The following is a 20375-nucleotide window of genomic DNA, read 5'->3' on the forward strand; positions in this document are numbered from 1 at the left end:
AAACCCCAAAAGTGTTTAATCCTGTTTACTCCTGAGAAATTTAGCGCAAACTCCTTTGTAAGATCTCTGCGGTCAGGGCTGGACTTGCGATGTCAGTCCTGGCGCTTTAAGGCCAGCGGCGGCAGAAATCACCAGAACTTCATCCCAATTCTAGAAAGAATAGTTCTGCGTTATGTATCATGTCAGGTCTTCTAATGATCAAAACCCCCATATATTCCTCCTAATTCAATTACAGTTCTTACGGTTACATTTCTTTTTTTCCTCCCCAATACTGTTTACATTCAAGAAGCAACCCGATGACCTCCAGTTTACTCCATAATATTATCAGAAATATCCTTCTCCATATTAAATATTTTCACTACAAATCCTGATGGAATCTCCAGTTTGTTATAAAATATATTTTAACTGGATCACTTTCATAAAACTGAGAAACGCACCAATCCGTGCTCTCTGTTTATCGTCCAATCAGTGCTTAGTATGAAGAAGTAATCTCCAGCCTATGTAAGCCCATAAATGTTACATTCGTGGATATATTGGATATGATCTTTTTTTTTTGATGAATAATTTGAAAAGGAATATATTTATCCAAATTCTATTTTCGCAGATAAACTGCCTGTATTTTTTTTTCATTACTTAAATTTTATTGTTTGTTTTCTGGCAAATATGTGGATAAATATAGGACTGTGTTTTTCACAAGCTCCCAGCTTGCAATATCTGCTCTGTTTTGTATTAAACAATAAATATTCTGACTCAAAAACTAACCCTTTTTTTATTTTAATTTAGATTCACCGTCAACAACGTTCTCCTTCACCCCGAAATTGTTGAATGGTATGTTTCTACAAACAGTGATTTTTTTTTTGTATTCTTTATTATTATGTCATGTGTAGAAGAAAAACACTTAATGTTCCTGGCTGATCCTTACGGATATTTCATGGTACGCTACATACGTGGAGTTCACGTAGCTGTGTTGATGAGGTAATAAGGCAGTAAAAGGCAGAATGTAGGATTTGATGATCACACGAGAATTACTCATCGAGGCTTAGATTGCAAAATGCATGAAATTAGAATTCCGTGCACAAAATCTGTGCAACTTTTTTTTTTTCATTGTTTGTAAAGCAATATCCCTAGATACAGCTTGTTTTTTGTTTCCAGATTCTCTCGCTCGCGTGTGTGTGTATACATTAAAAACATACATACATACACGCTACTCAAAAGTTTGAAGTCACCTAGAACTTTCCTTGTTTTTTGAAAGAAATTAATGTTGTAAATGACTATTGTAGCTTAAAACGGCTGATTTTTAATGGAATATCTTTATAGGGGAACATCACTCTATCACTCCCATCACTCTCTATCACTCCCATCACTCTCTATCACTCCCATCACACTCTATCACTCCCATCACTCTCTATTACTCCCATCACTCTCTATCACTCCCATCACTCTCTATCACTCCCATTACACTCTATCACTCCCATCACACTCTATCACTCCCATCACTCTCTATCACTCCCATCACTCTCTATCACTCCCATCACACTGTATCACTCCCATCACTCTCTATCACTCCCATTACACTCTATCACTCCCATCACACTCTATCACTCCCATCACTCTCTATCACTCCCATCACTCTCTATCACTCCCATCACACTGTATCACTCCCATCACTCTCTATCACTCCCATCACTCTCTATCACTCCAATCACTCTCTATCACTCCCATCACACTGTATCACTCCCATCACACTGTATCACTCCCATCACTCTCTATCACTCTCTATCACTCCAATCACTCTCTATCACTCCCATCACACTGTATCACTCCCATCACACTGTATCACTCCCATCACACTGTATCACTCCCATCACTCTCTATCACTCCCATCACTCTCTATCACTCCCATCACTCTTGTGTTTCGATGGCAAGTTGTGCTCCCTAAGTTTAAGTGGCTCATTGAAAAACCCTTTTGCTATTATGTTACTGCCAGAAATGTCCTTGCTTTCCATGAAAACAGCTGTGACCCCAAACTTCTGAAAAATATTGTGTGTGTGTATATATATATATATATATTTAGTTTCCATAACAACTAATACATCTCGTATACAACGAAGGAAACAAAAAAAGTAGCTCACACAAGGTTCTTCTGAAAGCTGGATTTGCAGAACTGATAAATCAGGCCAGACCCGTGCGAGGGTATTGTTAACATCCAGCTCTGCAATAAAACCGGAGCTGGAATTTGCTTCCCAGCTTCCTAACGGGGGGAAATAAAGTTGGTTTCATTAAAAATAGAGATTACGGGTTCTTGTAAATGGAGAATGAATCTCTCGACCTGCCAGAGAACGTTATGAAAGTCGATATTTATACAAGTCTCTTCTCCGGTTAAACATAGTCTTTCTGTGGAGCGTCGGAGTTTATACTCGAGCGTTTTTAAGTAATAAGCCACCACGGTCTTGTATTTTAAATGTATTCTCCAAACGAGGGGTGTGTTATTGGGTATTAAACGAGACCCCTGCTTAAAATATACGGCAAAAATAAGTGTTTTCCCATGATTGTTTTCATATTCAAATGTAAGCTCCTACAAACATTCTGGGGCATCCAAAGGGTCAAATAACTCACTCCATGGGCAATCTACCCCAGCCTCTAGCCTCATACGGGGTGCTTTTACGTGGCAGGGGCACTTATGTGCTTTGGCCTCGTTATTTTGGGTCCTGGTTATTTTCCTCCTCTTTGTAACCCGTTAAACCTGATTCAGCCTGACTGGATAAATGACCTATCGTCGGCTGCTTGTGATAAATCACGAGTAACCGTGTGAGATTTCGCGGAAGGTCATGGCATGCACCTGTCTTTTTAAATATCTATCTGTATAAATAATATATGTGTATATAGCATGGGAACACAATCTTCCTTATTACCGGTGGAAGGAGACCCGAAATGTCATATAGTGTTTTATTTCTGTCTGCTAGCTGGAGTATTGTCTGAGATAACGTCTGCCAGAAAGGAAAGTTCTTTTAAACCTCCTGGTTCCGCTCCTTCACTTGTTGACCTATACAGTTGTTTAATAATTGGGAATACATTCTGCCAAGCTGCCCCGGCGTCATCAATTCAAAGGCTAATTGCACAGAGCTGCTCGGCCACCTTGGGGCTCCTTTGTCAACGCTTTGAAAAGTAGAACAAACACTTCCCGGATAGTTGGCTTCTAGAGGAATAATTAAAGGCTTTATGGGATATTAGCGTGTGTCCGTATTATTGATAACTCTTGAGTAGCAGTCGGTCGATGGCCTTTTGTGATACATTTCGACTTTTTTTTATTATTATAATTTTTTTTTTTGGAGTAGCGGTTTTGCGGGGTGTTTAAATATTTTCTTTCCTTCACCCTGTTCTGGGTTAAGAAAGCAGATGTTGTCTGAGTCGGCCGCCGATGCACGAGGAAAGACCCGCTAGCAGCTGACTCGTTATTCTCCGCTGAAAAGGAATGTCATGTTTTTGTGCATTTTGGGCAACCGGCTCATCTGTTGCAGCTCCCCTGCACTTTATCTTCCTAATCACCCTCTACATTAAAATACCGATTCCACGCCAGATCCCACATTCTGATCGTTCTCTCCCTAACGGCTTTGAACTTCTTTAAATGCCTCAAAGCTTTTCATGTGGAAAAGCCGGCAACGTTTGACATATAACCAATGCTTTCTTTGGAAGCAGAGTCTGCTTTATCCAAATCCTTTCTTTTTTAGGGTATGCTTACCTGGCCACCGCTCCATCTATATAGGCTAATAAAAAGTATGTTGACCTCCTAGAAGGATGCTTTTTAAGCTACAGAGCGCATGGCATTTATCCACCGAGACTTTCGGGCCAACAGTGGGCAAAAAAACATTTGGCAAAGGCCTCCTGCAAACATGAATTTTCTGTAGAAGTAGGCAAAATCGCAATATTCCTGCGCAAACTCCTTTAGAAACAAATGCAGACGTTTCTCCCGGCTCTTCTAACGTTACTTAACAATGGTGAATGCAAAGACTTGTGTTATGGAGCGCTTCACACGTCAAAACACGGATCCACTGGTGGGAAACAAAAATCCCACCGCTGCCACCAGTATTGAAGACAGGTCAACCTTGTCTAGCTTATGATGCCTACAAGACCCAAAACCATTGGGGGTCTTCTCCCCTCTTACACCGTGCAGTAAACCCACTGGTTTGTCTTCCAGAGTTCCGTTACGTCTTTACCAAGAAAATGTTATTTCTTCGCAACATTCTAATATGATTATAATTTTTTTTGCCTGCTTCTGCAGATTTTTCTTGCTTTTTTTTTTTGTGTTTGAGTGCACGCTCTCGAGAGATGCCTCTTTTATTATGCAAGACTTCCAGACTTTCCGCCACGCACGTGATTTAGTGCGTCGGTGACATTTTCAACTACAATCTTAAGTTTACGGTCCCGCCAAGATCTACGGCCCCATCTGCATTTTCATACGGACAGTTCTGAATAATGCATCCTATAGATTACAAGATATTACCAACGATGAATATTTTAAGCTTCCAAAATGGTTCATTAAATGCTATATGCTTAAAAACGTCGGTGATAAATTGCGCCCCCCCCCTTCCGACGAGATTTTGAGAGCGAAAGCATTTACATAAAATGCTACACCATTTTTATTATTATGCAGATGCACAGCGTTTCCGTATACCCCCCCCTTAATAAATTAAACGGCTCTCTCGGGACTTCCGCATACATATTCATAAACTCACAAATTAATTACAAGTCACCCAGCTTAACGGCACCCGGACCAGGGAAGGGGTTAAGCAAACGGCGGAATCAAATCGCTCGGCGTGCAGTCTGCTTGCAAACATTGGTTTCATTTGAATAAACTTTCAGGATTAATTCCATCCCTTTATGTCACAAATTTACTTATCTGATGAAAACTGCACCCAAGTTGGGTGTCTAAAGACCTGGAATTTGGCATTTGATAGGAAACGCACTCATTTTACCCCCCCTTTTTTTGTTTTTTTTCCTTTCCCGATGTTAAACCATAAAAAGCTACCTGTTTTTATGTGGCTAAAAAGCATTTTGTAATTACATTTTTTTTTTATTGAAGAATTTTAGAGAGAAATGCAAAAGCTATGACCAGGGCCGATTTTTCATTTCCTGACTGTATTAGCCTCTTGCCGTTATTTACGGAGAGGATTTCCAATAAATCTGTTAGACCTAGAACTCTGACCCAGGGACCCCGTGAATTTCCATATTATCGGTGTGCAATTAGCGTTATTTGGTCCACCAGGCTTTGAACGAATGGTAACGTTGACCGTTAAATCATACTTTTATCCTCAGCTTGCTACGTGACTCTTAAATACACCGCGCATGAGATGCCTCGTAATAAAGCCGCTACAGTGTTTCCATCTAATGTTCTTCCTGGAGGACAGCCAAATCCTATTAATGGCGGCTGCCTCCTGTAGGTCCCGGTGACGCCGGAGTGGCCAGGTGTTCTTTACCGTGGTGGCTTGACCTAGCTTCATAAAATGACTATCCCTTCTATTTCCGGGGGACTTATGCTTCTCCATACTCTTCCTATCACTCACCCAAGCTATATTAAGTATTATCCTTTATAGGCTCTTTCATATGTCCCAGGGATATAAATCCAGCTCTGTTACCGCGACACCCATTAGTAGATGAAAGGATTTCTTGCGCGCTCGATACAAGTTTTAGAAGTCTTTAATACTTTTTTTTTTAAGCTTCAAAGCATCAAGACATCCTTGATAAAGTTTTATCTGACTAGTTCAATAAACCATTTAAACGATAACAATAAAGGTCCATACTAATCACTCTGTTTAAGCGCACACATTAGGAACCTAATTGATTAAGGCTTAAAATATTCGCTGCTTAACGGAATAATAAAAATGATCTGAAGCCCCTGGAGAAGAGAGTTCTTCAATGACAGCGATGTCCTTCAGCAAGCGCCATTAAAATCTCAACACGAACCGGCTGCGAAAAAAAAAACCCAATATGCTTTAGAATGGCGGAAAGCGGGTTCTTGCGTTTTGTTTCCTCCGTGGAAGGAGCCTGAACGGTATTGCTGGCCAGATTCTATTTGTACAGCTGTTATCTGCGAACGTCTCCAAGATGATGATCATTTGCCAAGCGGTCGAGTTTCCGGCAGCTGAGTCCGTAATTAAAGCTTGTTCTCGGCTCGTCGGCCGCTCCTGCGTTAAAGTTCTCCTCCGCTTCTCTTGGGAACCCGGTTTAGGACACAAAACATATCAAGGATTCTGCGCATATCCAGCGAATACCGTCCGAAAAACTCTGCCTAGAAACCAGATCCTGGGAAATCTTTGAGTAGCCGTAGGGTTCTTCGCAGAGCCGTCTCCTATCCATGGCGGGCTTGCCGTTGACCATTTGGAGGTCCGAACAACCACATAGCTTGAGTTTGAACGGATTTTACATCCAAATGGATCATTCTCTTATGGTTAGAGTTCATTTTAGTGTAATTATCCGGCAAGTGTGGACTATTTGCCCAAATTCCGAGTTAAAATACTTTGGTGATGCCCGTTTGTGCGATCCTTTTAATGATTCCGTTTCTCTCCTCCATGGCGTTTGTTGTTACTTTGTCTCTGTAGTCGATACGCGGCGGCGGAGCATTCAACATTCTCATGAAAAATAAGTACAAGTTTTTTATCTGACGTCACCTCTCCTCTCGGTTTTTAGAAGAAAAAAAAAACAGTTTTACTGTATTCAAGCACAATAAAAGTTTATTTACAATAGTTATTTAAAACCAAATCTGTAGGTCAAATAATTAGGGTTCTAAGTATAACGTGTGTGGCACAAACAGCAGAAACGTCACCTTGGTTGCTATGGTGATTGCACTCCATTTATCATTGCATTTGCCAATGGTTTTAGTGCGATGCAGAGGCCACCATTCGCCTTGCAGGTTCACGGAAACCAGAAGGATTAAAGGGTTGTGCAGTGGGAAAAAAAATGGATTATAATGCCCTTAATCCCCTAAATCCTGATAGACACTTTATTTTTTCTGGAAGGATTAAAGCATGATCTGTAATGACAAACCCAGGCGTTCCGAATCCTGAGTGTCGCGTTCGGCTGTCATGGTAATGAGATATTACAGGGAGGTTCGAATCTATCAGATAATTAAAAGCTTAATTAGTTAGAAGATGGCAAGCCATGCTTTCTCAAGATACGTACCCACTTTGCGTAGGCGGGGGGGGGTGAGAACAGCACGTTAATAGGGCCAAAAATACCTTTTTTTATTATTTCAAGGTAAAACGCAGAAAATACTTCTAGGCATCGCTCGCGAGTTTCTGACTCCTCTGTTAGATCCCACGATACCTGCTGTTTTTAAATTCGATAATAATGATCTTTGAAGGCTTGGAAGCCTTTTGCATGTTTTGGAATATCTTAAAAAATTAAAAATAAAAAGGATAGAATGTACAAGACGCGCGGCTTAACCCAGTTACTGCAGCGGCTCAGAACGCGATGCAAAAGCCAATAAGGGCCAGCTGTCTGTTTGTTCATATATATATATATATATATATATATATATATATATTTATTTATTATATGTTTATTTATATATTTATATATATATATTTATATATATATATTTATTTAAAAATTGCATCCAGGGAGGGGATGCAGGCGGCCTCACTCCCCAGCGGTTGAGTGAACTCCAGGCAGAAGGCGCAGCCGGCTCTTCTCTCCGGTGACGGGTATGTTCATCGGGAGGTTGGCCGGGCGAGCGCTGCTGGCCATAGAACAGTATGGAGGCGTCACAATCCTCAGCTGCTCGGATTTTTTTCCCCAGCCGCAGTCCTTATAGTCATATTGCTTTCTTCCAAAGTTCATCATAAGGCGGCCAGGGGTGGGTATATTTCGTTGGTCGTCTCGCTGTTGACTGCAAACGCCCATTAATTTTGCATAAATACATATACCTTCAGTCATCCGCACTAGGAATAAGACAAGTCTTTTCAATTATTTCCACTTGGCACCCGAGTTCCTATAGGTTTCCTTCATGCCTACAGGCAAGGCTACGCATTAGATGTGCAATAAATAAAAGATCAGGCTAATAAATAAACTAGAAGACTGCATTCCGAATCCGCAATTTAAGGTTATACCCGCCTGACATTGCAGGTAGCCGCCGGGGCCGGCGCTAATTGATACTCTTTAACGATACATTCTTCTTTTTAACATTCCGATCATTTGCGTTAATATTCCAAACGATAACATGTTATTGGGTACCGGCAAAAGTATCCTCTGACGGAGTGCGCGCTGTCATCGTATAAAATGTACGCGACGAAGAAAGATTGTTTTGAAGGGGAAGTTGGATGAGATTGTTACGTGGATGTAGAAAATGATTTAGATGCTGGGAGACGGAGGAATTATTTTTATTATTCTGTTTCCTGCAGGGCTGTTTCCAGGCAGTTTGATTTCCAGCAAGAAAAAAAAAAAAATAAGAACCTTCCACCCGCTCCTTCGCTTTCTTATTGTTTTAGTAGACAAATCTCTAGCGGGATATAATTGGCCAAAGAGCTTACTATCGTGCCTGGTTCCAATGCAGTGTATAATGTCATATGGTATGCGTTTATCCTTATTGTGATACGTCCTCGGAGCTTCAGGAGCTGGGGTGACGGAAGGTGGTAGAAATAATGCATTATTTATCTTACAAGACGGCTACACTGCTGAAAAGTATAAGCCACCCTTCATGTGTCATTTGTCTAGATAAATAAAAGGGGACTGATCCGCTTTAACCACAAGTCCTATAAATCCGTCTTTCCCGAACACTACAAAGCATGATGACCCCCTGCATCCGTCGGAGTGATTAAATACCTTCAGTATATATATATATATATAAGTATAAGTATATATATATATATATATATAGGTATAAGTATATGTATATATATATGCTGTCGGCAAGTTCTCTTATTCCAATGTACATAACCACAGGCGTTTGTCGATAGAGGAGCCGTATTTGACCACCGCTTTGCGGGACATCGACTCTGCAGGGAGCTTCACAAGAATCCTAAAATAACGTCCGCTAGAACCAAACGCGCCACCTGAACATCAAACGCCGAATGCCTTCCCGGCCGCCGCTCTGCTTTAAGTAAAACCATCTCCGCGTTAAGGAAAACCCAGGAATTGTATATAACAGACGTTGAGATATCGGGTCTATGTCTTTGTGACGTTACCACGCGGGACTGAAGGATGGAGAATAAGACGGCTTGCAGGATGAAAATGGTCGGGAGATGTGAAGGGATCACAGCGTGTGCGGCTTGGAGGAGAGACAAAAGGAGACGAGACATTTAAAGGGATTATCCTTTAAACAAACGAAAAGCGTAAAATGTTACGGCAAAGCCGGAGGATGAGATGTGATGCAAGGGGGGTTTGCTTCACTGACAAGGTGGTTGATAAGTGGAGCAACACTCCACGAGAAGTGGTAGAGGGTAATACAGTGAGGGGATTAAACATGCATGGGATAGACAGACGGCTCCTGAATCTAAGATGAGACCAACGACTGGTTAACGTTCCAGGCTTTACAGATAGGGGGCCGATCTGCCCCCAAGTTCCATGCCTGTTTGTCTCCGATGGGAGCGCAGTCAATTTGATGACCCCCATCTTCCTTTGATTTATAGATTTATTTTACTTCTTGATCCGGTCTTCTAGAACTCATTGAAAGCGATGTGCAGCCTGTGCATCCGTTTCATTAGCGGGGAGGAAAAGGACTTCTTCTCGATGTCTAATTAGTGTCTGGCGTTCATAGCGTAATTTGGGGTTCAGAGCGAGCGAATTGTCTTGTTGTGGCACTAATTAAAAAGCACGCAGATAACTAAGGACAGAGCTGCTGATTATGAGCTGTGAGATCAGATATTTTAATTAGGAGACTGACAAAATATTCCTCCTCCCGTGTGCGAAAGCCGCCGTCACCTGATTCACACGCATGAACATGTGAAGACTGTGTAGGAGGCAGAGACGCTTGCCGAGAGCTTTGACTTGTCCTGGCAGACAAACGTACACAACGGGTTCATTTATTAATCAAACGTAATCATTCATAAACAGACCTAAATATCATGTGTTTCACCCAGGGTAAAGTAAGGGTTAACGGCTGATCATCATAGGAGTTGGAGTAATGCTGCCGGCACCGCCATGACTTCAGGATTACTAGAGGATCCGTTTTAGAAGGTGGCCGCTAATTGGCTTCCGCTCACTTTAGCCACAACCTGTTGTAGCTGGCGACTGGCTGGCTGAGTGTGATGTGAGTCCCCCTCTGAAGCGTATGGATCGTCAAAGTCTCTCTGTCTAACGGCTGATCGTAATAGGAGTGGTACAAGCAGGTGCCGGCCTGGGTAAACATGTTAAGATTGTTTAACATTCTATAGGCAGCGCTCCCCGGTGTGAAGGTGAGTCCGCCAGGGCCGGCAGATGAAATATAAAAATGATTGTGATCTTCTGGGTAGCAGGGTTTTCATTGCCAGTAAGTGGAAGGGAAAGCGGCGCGCTGCGGGTCGGATAGCTGTAAATGCAGATAATAATTGAAATTGAAGTACATAAGAAGAGCTGGAAAATGTAATGTAGCACTTTCTTAAAGGCTAAGATATCACGCGAGGCAAGCGAAAGGCTCGGCAAGAAATAAATCAAACAGCCACCGAGGGTTCGCTGAAACGGACGGCGGTTTCGTGTCGCCGAGCCGTCACCGAGTCGTTAAAGAGACAGCCGCCCGTCAAGCCAAAGTAAACCCAAAAGATAGAATGAATGTAACATCCGAAAGCGTTCCTCCCTACAGAAGAGCCGCTGGGTTTGTGGCCCGATTAACCACTGGCATGCCAGAACACCGTTTTGGGCTTTTAATGAGCCAAAATGTTAACCGTATACGCTGCTTTTATTTATTTTCTTTTGATCTCGACAGAGTTTAGTTTTTGAAATGTATTTGATGCTAAGGTATGATTTCTTAACGCAACTCGTGCCTGCCAAATAACGTGGCATGCCGGGCAACGTGCTAAAACCTCATACTCATTGAGTATTGATTCAAATAGACATTTCTTACCCAAAAGATAATTGTTAATGTGACATCTTAACGTAGCGGAATCTCCATGGATAGGTAAGTCTCCAAACGTTCTGTTTTTAAGCCCAAATATACAAGCATAGAGAATCGCCTCCTTCTTGGAGATGATACTATCGTTAAGACAAAAAGAGAAAAACACCAAATTCGTAGTTTTTCAGATTGAAATGTTAATGGCACGGTTTCTCCGGTCTCCCAACAGCCGCGTGTTTAAGACGGACATGGAGCTGGAGGTGCTGAGATACACAAACAGGATTTCCAGCGAGGCTCACAAAGAGGTGACATTAAAACTTACTTTATAACTGACGCCATATATATATATTTACTGACGCGCATGCATATATATATATATATATATATATAACTTTTAACAACGTGTTTGTTCTTATGTTCTGCTCTCAGGTCATGAAGGCAGCCAAAGTGAGCATGAAGGAATATGAACTGGAAAGGTAAGCGGGGTGTTGAAATGGCATGTAGGGTTTTTTTCTGTTAAGACCGTCGGTGCGTTTGCAGCTTCACCGGTGCGAGGAGGTGATGGACGGATCTCGTTAGCCGCCTTCTCTCTAGTGACGGCTGGAGTTTGTGTCTCGGGGCTGTTGGCGTCCTAACGCTTGTCTCCATTCCCTCCTTCAAACTTGTCTTCTCTGCCAGTCCAAAACCCTCCGCCATACCGCCCCATCTGATGGTGGTAGATGAGATGGGTATCGGGGCGAAGGGAGATCGCATGCATGTTAAATGGCCTCAAAAATAATACGTTTTAGGACAAACAGTGAAAATGGACATTTTTCCTTCACGCTGGCGTTTTGATGTTTCCTTATTGACCTAAATTAGTGGTGTAACGAGCTGGACGTTTTATTTTTCAATAGCCGCGTCGTCAGTACAGTTGGTTACGTTTGAAGCAGTGATTGTAACAAATTAGCCGTAAATACCCCCGCCCTGACATGCTCCGCCGGGCATCCCGATCGTGTTTTCAGACGAGGTTCCAGCGTCTCGCTCCACGGCCGGCTTTATAAAGATCCTATTAATTAGGGTTACTATTCGTGACGGAGTTGGAGTGTGCGGTTGTGTCAGACAGTAAATTTACAACAAAACGTCGACGGAGATGATTTTCAAGAGACGGGTGGCAGATTTTTAACGACTCGGAGCTGCCAAGTCAACTGAATTGCGAGATGCGGTCGGATAAAATAACAATACAGGAATATATCGCATTTTCGCTTGTTCAGTACTTTCTCGTCTAACTCTGGCTGTCAGAGGCCATCAATATGATAGCGCGGATGGGTTTTATTGTGGATGGGGATGCATTATAATCAGGCCACGGTATGAATCAATAGCGTTAGCATTTCTACCAGCTTCTTTTTTTTAACCTCTTGTGTACCAGGGGGGCATTTGGGTCATTGAAAGACATATTCAGACAAAATGCGTTTCTTGCATTGTTACAAACCCAGTACTTCCTACTAATATCTGATCGTCTATTGGGAGGAACGGTGAGGAATACCTCTTTACTGTGAATTGTTACAAAAACTAAAGGGATGAACGCTTAGATGTAAGGAAGTACCATGAGGGTGGTAGATAAGCAGAACAGTTTTCCAGCAGAGGTGGTAGAGGGTAATACAGTGAGGGGCAGGGGAGGGCTGGCAGCCTAAGGCCTGGGGGGCAAGTCTAGTCAACTGGCCCATTGCACCATCAAAGCGGCTGCGAGCGACATTGAAAGTGGCCGTCGTGCGGCAGTCACTCCACCAGTGCCTAATGAAATTAAAGTGGCCGGCGTGCATGCACCGCATGCCTCAGCTCTTCATCACACCCCTTTTAAGACGTGGGAAGAGGAGCTGAGGCATGGCCGTTGGGTCTGACAGCCGCATGATGCAGGGGCGTACCTAGAGTATTTGGCACCTGTGGCAGACCCTGTATGTGGCACCCCCCCACACACACACACATACACACACTTTAAAACTGCATAGTTTCTATGGTTAGGCAAACATTGACAGGGGTACAGCATAAATGTTATCATTATGTACTTAGGGATTATGCGGTACCACCGTCAATGTGTGCCTATGCATTGAGCCAGACACTGACAACCCCTATCACTATATACTAAGCCAAACATTGATGTGGTGTAGGCTTACCACTTTAGTGACTGGCATAGTATATAGTAGGGATGCACCGAAATGAACATTCTGGACTGAAACTAAAAATTCAGCATTCACTTGGCCAAAACTGAAAAAAAAAAAAAAAAAAAACTTTAAAATACTTTATTAAAAGTAACACCAAAATTAGACAAAAAAATCAACAACAATATTAACATATATATATATATATATATATATACACACATATATATAACAACAATCACAATCCTATCATGCCCAGGTTCTAGCATGTGCTGGTTGACTTAGCATGATAGGAGTGTGATTGCTGTTTGCAATTATATATATATATATATATATTAATACTGTCATTGAATTATTCTGTCCAATAAAAGTGTTAACACACCGAAGTTGGACCAAAAAATAATTTATAACAGCAATCACACTCCTATCATGCCTAGGCAGCCACTACATGCTGGAATCTGGGCATGAAAGGAATGTGATTACGGACTCCCTATGCCAAGCTATCCCCCAACACTTACACATCCATGCTATCTGAAACCCTCATTCACAAACATTCAGCATAACACCCATCACTCTCACACACTTACATTCAGCATAACACCCATCACTCTCACACACTTACATTCAGCATAACACCCATCACTCTCACACACTTACATTCAGCATTACACCCATCACTCTCACACACTTACATTCAACATAACACCCATCACTCTCACACACTTACATTCAGCATAACACCCATCACTCTCACACACTTACATTCAGCATAACACCCATCACTCTCACACACTTACTAATCCACTCTCTCCTACCTTTTCTTCTTTCACTCTCACTTTTCCTCCTCCTCCTCCTCTTCTTCTTCTTCTACTTCTTCTTCTTCTTCTTCCTGTCCTTCCGGTACCATGCCGGCACGCCTTCTGAAATGATGCGCGCGGCTGTGCGCCGGGACTTGATGTCAAATCCCGGCGCACAACACTGAAGCCACGCCCACCGTCTTCAGTGTTGTGCGCCGGGATTTGACATCAAGTCCCGGCGCACAGCCGCGCGCATCATTTCAGAAGGCGTGCCGGCATGGTGGCACCCTTCAGATGAGCGGCAGCCGGGGGGGGGGCGGACCGCCCCCCCCCCCCCGCCAGGTACGCATGACGGCCGCATTCAATCCTGCTCGCGGCCGCTTGGTTTTTAACTTTGCGGCCGCAGCCGCATTGAATGCTCGTCCGTCCGGCCCACCGGCCCGGATTTAGGGCGGCCTGGGAGGCAATTGCCCCCCTGCCCCCCGGCCCAGCCCGCCCCTGGTGAGGGGATTAAACATGCATGGGATAGGCATACGGCTCCTGAATCTAAGACGAGACCAACGTCTTTAGGGTAGCAAAGACATTGGCTCCTATCCATGGGTCAATGACAGGTCTCTGATTTCCATGCGTTATCCTTGCATTTACGTATAGACCGTAGTAAGGCTCCACTCATACTCTCGTGGGTCTGCTATTCATGGACTTGAACCTGAACTCCGAAAAGAGCAAAGAGGTTTATGATAAATAATAATAAATAATAAACTGTTAAACTAACTCAATGAGATTCCTTTTCGCTTGTGTTAGAAGGCTGCCGGCCCGACGCGTTTCACGTAAAGGTAATTATGCCTTTGATGTAGACTTTTTTTCCCCCTCCCTCGTCACAATTAAAGACCGTGCCGTATTATTTTGAGATAATTGATCTCCGTTACTTTGTTCCCTTTGTGCTCTTTGGTAGAACAGGTTTGCCGCGTGAGACAGACAGATGGAAGAGCAGCAGAAAGCATGGCGTGTAACAATGGCCCACTTCACAAAGTCCTTGAGTCACGGGCAGTACAGAAACTTACCAAGAACTGTAAAAGGGGAAGCAATTGATGAGAAAGTGATATAAAAAAAAATCCATTTGTGTTTTTGCATTTTGGCCGCCTGGTAGGGATATTTAGTCATTGGTGTTTTTTTGTTATAAGGAATCCCCATGTTTCGTTCCTGATGTCCTCGTAAGAGTAATCCATCAGCCACCTCGTTTTGGCTCCTCTGTGATGTTGATATCTTTTTCTCGGAGGGTTATTTTGTGGCTCAAACATTTACAGAAAATAAGCATTTTTTTTGCCTATTTTGTATCTAAGATAAGAAATAAAAACTTGAATCTATTCCAGGCTCTTACCTGCTAGATCATAGGCTTTAACCGTACATTGTCTTATTTTTCTTACATACAGCTGTTTGATACATTGTTTCCTAAACGAAACATTTACAGACATAAGGTATTTTAGTAATACAAGCAGGGATCTAAAGTAAAACAAGATGGCCTGCGTTGGTAAAGTTTGATTTCCCTCCTCCAGTTTAATTAGGGGCACAAAGAGTGAGAATATCATTTGTTTAAACTAGTATGTTTATACATATATTATTCCTATATAGGGTACACGCACATGTATGAAAGAGCATATCCCCATCCTTTCTAAGCTGTGTCACCAGCGGCTTGTGCGTTTTACTATTATTTACTTATCTCTCTTTTTTTTCCTGGGGGGGGTGGGAGCTGTTTTTATAATAATTTAATATTAGGGGCAGGCAACTGAAATTGGAATCCAGCACTGAAACCGAGGGAAAAAATATTTACTTCTGCCAAAATAAATGGTCTTTGAATAACAAAATGCCCCTTCCGGAGCAGACAACATCTGTTGAATAATTAGGATGTAGAAGCGATGCGTTTGCTCGGCTCCCGCAGCTAAGACAAACAATGGTTCCAGGCCGCGGGGTTACGTCCACGTTCCTGGAAAATCACATTCAAGACTTTGCCGTAGTCAAGTGCAAAACTCCGGGCCCCGTGTATTGGTCCCTGTGGGAGCAATTATTCTGCATGGAGAGATCCACAGCCCATCCCCCACACTAAATATCACATGTCAAAGTAAGAGTTTAACCCCTCTTACTCTTAAATCGAGCTTGCCTGAATCTATAACCCCTAAAGATCTGCGGGGACCGTAATGAAGAGTGAATAAGCTGCATCCGATTACCCACAGCCCACGGGAATACCCCACTGACAGTCATTCTAAATATGTGGTATGAATGCTGCAGACGTGCATTGTCTGGTGTTACAGGCGGAGGTGGTTATCCTCAGGACAATGCCCGACCATACCTTGCTTCCTTAAATAAGGTCAAATTCTTGTGACGGATCTTTGAAGGAAGTTCTTAACCTGTGCAACAAATTAACTGTTTAGAATGAGCCTTCTTTTACTCCTCCTCCAAAGTGTGCCAGCTTCCACTAAAGGGGAGAAATAATCATGCGAATCCTGTGGTAAGTAGTTAAGACGCCTGCTTCTAATACATATGTACAATACATACATACATACATACATACATATATATATATATATATATATATATATGTATATATATATATATTGTTACATATGCTTATCTTGTTTTACAAAAGTATCGTATTTTTGAAGTATTCATCAATGGATAAATGTTTAAGGGGCTAAAAGGCCACATTTCGGGACATAAGCAATTCAGTTTTTTAAATTGGAATTTTGACATGTGGTCTTCCTGCTTTCATGTCCTATTTGGGACATCTTTGAACCCAGCAAATTCAATTGACCCCCGTCAAACTATACGTTTTTGAACACAGGACACCCCATGGATATTTCAAATGCTAGTATTTTAACTCTAGCACTGATTTTAGGACTTTAAAACTTTTAAAAATAATATTTTTAATATTGTTGGACTTCATTTTACAATGTAATGGAACTTTATGGTTTGCCTGGTGGTGGCATCACTGGATAATTATTTTTACATTTATGTAATTTTTTAACCACCTTTAGATATATTTTACCAATCACATTGTGATTAGTCAGCTGGGCTCCATTGACTTGCATTGGAAGAGCCTCTTCTGAACTCATTTATTTTTAAGTGGTCGCTGTGGCACCCTGCCCTGGTTTCCTGGCACCTGTATTGTGCATTCAGGTTTTTGGGCTGTTAGTTCAGCCTCTAGTGGCCGCCCTGCCTCTGTTTCTGCTCGCCTCCTATTGTTGCCACCTGCCCTCGTTACCTTCAACCCTGCGGTATAAAGGCCTCTAGCTTCCTGCAAACTGGACCTTTGCATTGTTTGGCCTTGGTCCTGGTTCTCTTGCTAGCAGCATTCTGTTTTGGATTACCCGTTGTGACCTGGCTTGCTTCTGACTCTCCTCCTGTGTTCTGATTCGGATTTGATACTGCCCTTCTGTTCTGACCTGGCCTGCTTGACTACGTCTGCCTTGCCTGAGGCCTTCCAGCCGCGTGCCCAGCCGCGTGCCCAGCCTGAGAGCTTCCAGCCGTGTGTCCGGTCATGTGCCCTGCCTGAGGGCTTCCGGCTGTGTGTCCAGCTGTGTGCCCTGTCTGAGAGCTTCCAGCCGTGTGCCCTGCCAGTGGGCTTCTATTTCAGCATCGGACTTGCCAGTCCCAGTCCTGCTCTTCTGTCTGTCTGCCTCGGTGCAGGGACAGACAACACTATCCCTGCACCGAGGCCGCTTGCTAACTTGCTTACCCATTGTGTGACAGATGCTGCATTCTTCCGCGAGGCAACATTTCAACACCATTGGGAGAAGAAAGTGTCAATTGTCATTAACGGGATGCACTTCCATGCATGGAATTTGTAAAGCAAATGTCTATGTCAAGGGAGAATTGTTTAAGACTAAAGGAAGCGAGTGTGCGTGCCTGGACGTCATCTACATTTGTCTTACACAGAGCACGACAACGTAACAAACCTTACTCACTAGTTCCCGACTCCGCATTCAATTTCTTCGCATTGGGCGATTGCCGGACTCTATAAATCATCTGCTTGACGGCACCATTTTTATATATATGTATGTATTTTAAAAATAAAATAGATGGAGGGAATCCATCGCACGACAGAGGGACTGATACGAAATGAGAACCATGTGGCACGGTAGTTAATGGTGCCGGGAGACATTGCCGGTGGCTTTAAGATCAAAAAGACAGACTAATGGCTTCTCAGTATGAGCCCAAGAAATTCTAACAAGATAAAAAAAGTATAGGATTTTTCTGATTTACGGCTGGGAGAGGCAATCAATCCGTAACGCTTTGAAGACAGGAGGGGGGAAAAACCACGTAGACGAGGTAGGAAGTATCGTACGATCACAGCTCAACTTCTCTGACTGGACACAAGATGCGGTAAAAGTTCTACACGAGAGGAGTTCTTCGGCTTTCATCTTTTCTTTTAATGTTCTAGAATTTCCAACACGATGTATTTTGAACAAAATTAAAAGACATCAACAGAAAAGCATACGCTATACAATGTATCATAGTTATAAGTTATTATAGAGTTAATTTTTGGCTAAATTATATTAGGGGAAAGCTTTTGAGACCACTGGAAGACCTGGAGACCACCTTAAATATGACTTAGGCTGAGCCTTACATGAGTCTTCATCTTTGTTATTTTTGTTGACGCGGAGCCTGGTCTTCAGAACCTCTTCCTAATCAGGCTTTTTCTTAAAAAAAAAAAAAACTCACATTGGCAAATTTAACCCTTAGGGTCGGGGTGATGATCACATCTAATCTATGCCCCCTTTCTTCAACACAAGCGCAGAAAAATGTACTTAAAATGTACTTAATGTCTTCTGTAAAAAAAAAAAAATTCTAAGTTATTAAAAAACTGCAACGAAGTGTTCATAGAGCAGCTCCTGCTGTTTGTTTCAATTTTATATATTCTGCTGGCGTTAGTCTCTCCGGGCTTTTACCAGAATAATATTTCTTCAGGTGCATTCCTTTATGAAAGTTAATACCCCTATTAAAGCACGTAAGGGGGTATGTAAGTCATTAGGGCCTCCAATCTATTTTTTAGATACAAAACACAGTTCATGAAAGCACAAAGCTTACAAAAAACAGCAGGATAAAAATGAACGTTCAATACCATCCATTTAGAAAACAAATGGTAAAAGTATATATTTGCTACAAAGTATTGAGCTACTGCTTATAATAAATACAAAGATGGTTAAATCTCATAAGAGTCTCCACTTGGCTTTTCCAATGGACTGTCCACGCTTACTTGAGGAGATCCTGAAAACTTTCTACTGCAAGAATGGCTCCAAGATGATTGTCGGATTTTGGAAATGAAGGCCAGATCAGTCTTACTCGATAGACCCCCACCAGGACTCGAAGTAAGTTTGGAAGCAGACATGTGCAAATGGGCCAAAAACGATTCAGACGCATCTTTCGGTTTGTTTTTGGCCCGTTCATTTTCGGGCAACGAATTCTATTCCCTGCCCATTCAGTTAGGTCAAAAAATCTGTGGCATTTTTAATTTGGAAACGAAATTCCCAGATTTCCCTCGCTTGGTACTTTCGGTGACATCCTCTTCCCACGATCGGATAATTGGACAGGACCTCGCCGAAGCACTGCCATTTTGGCCGAAGAAAGAAGATACCGGGTTAGGGATTGAAGTGATGGGAGAAGATAGAAGAAAGAAGGTGCGCAGAAAGATTCAGAAGCAGAAGTGGTTGGCAGTGAAAGTAGAGAGCGGTAGAGAGTGAGTGAGAGTGTGAGTAAATATGGCCCCACGAATTTCGGATGAAAGTTCAGAGCACGAGTCTATTTCAAAGTCAAGTCTTGTGTGAGATCTAAAAGGACAGGTCATGGACGACCAGGAATGGAGAATTGGCAAACGTTGTAGCACCTGGTAGAAGTTACCCACATGTTACAAGAAGCAAATTCCAAAGATTCTTACCCAAACAACGTGACTTTTACGTCTTGGTGCGTCTTTTGCCTGAGTGCTCGTTTCCAGACACTATTGTTTTATCGTGCGCGTGCAGACACTAGTCGTGTTGCGATTGCACGTTCACGCGACTCCTCCTTCGTCCTCACACTTCTACCAACGTACGCCTGCTGCGCTGAGAGAAGTGATTATATGTAGGCCCTTTACGTGACCTAATAATACAGGATTGTTTTCTCGTCGTAATATCCCTTGGCTGTAGCTTCTAGCAGTCGGTACCGAGCCTGATCGAGATTCGATTCCCCCGCTCCTTTCCGGAGCCGTTCCGCTAATGCAATAACTCCCCGGTCTCGAGTTACCCCACGTGTAACGTTTCCCAATAATTATAAATATTCATTCTTGTCTGAGTTTCTTTACAAAGGCATCAATCACTCTGATTTTCCCTAATTTAACACACTGCTGCTAATGGTCCGTTGAGTTTCTAAGTGTTACCACGCCAGCGATGTTTG

The 20375-nt window shown here is 42.6% G+C and overlaps 1 protein-coding gene across 1 annotated transcript in view; it reads left to right on the top strand.

Annotated features, from left to right (window-relative positions):
* Window positions 1-20375, top strand: part of PEPD (peptidase D) — a 65397-nt gene that overhangs the window by 14547 nt on the left and 30475 nt on the right. Inside the window, exons 7-9 of the mRNA XM_053449653.1 lie at window positions 784-828; window positions 11250-11325; window positions 11450-11496. Coding sequence (XP_053305628.1) covers window positions 784-828; window positions 11250-11325; window positions 11450-11496 — 168 coding nt within the window. The remainder of the gene's footprint in view (window positions 1-783; window positions 829-11249; window positions 11326-11449; window positions 11497-20375) is intronic.

This window comes from Spea bombifrons, chromosome 10 (genome assembly GCF_027358695.1).
Source record: "Spea bombifrons isolate aSpeBom1 chromosome 10, aSpeBom1.2.pri, whole genome shotgun sequence".
NCBI classification, from domain to species: domain Eukaryota; kingdom Metazoa; phylum Chordata; class Amphibia; order Anura; family Pelobatidae; genus Spea; species Spea bombifrons.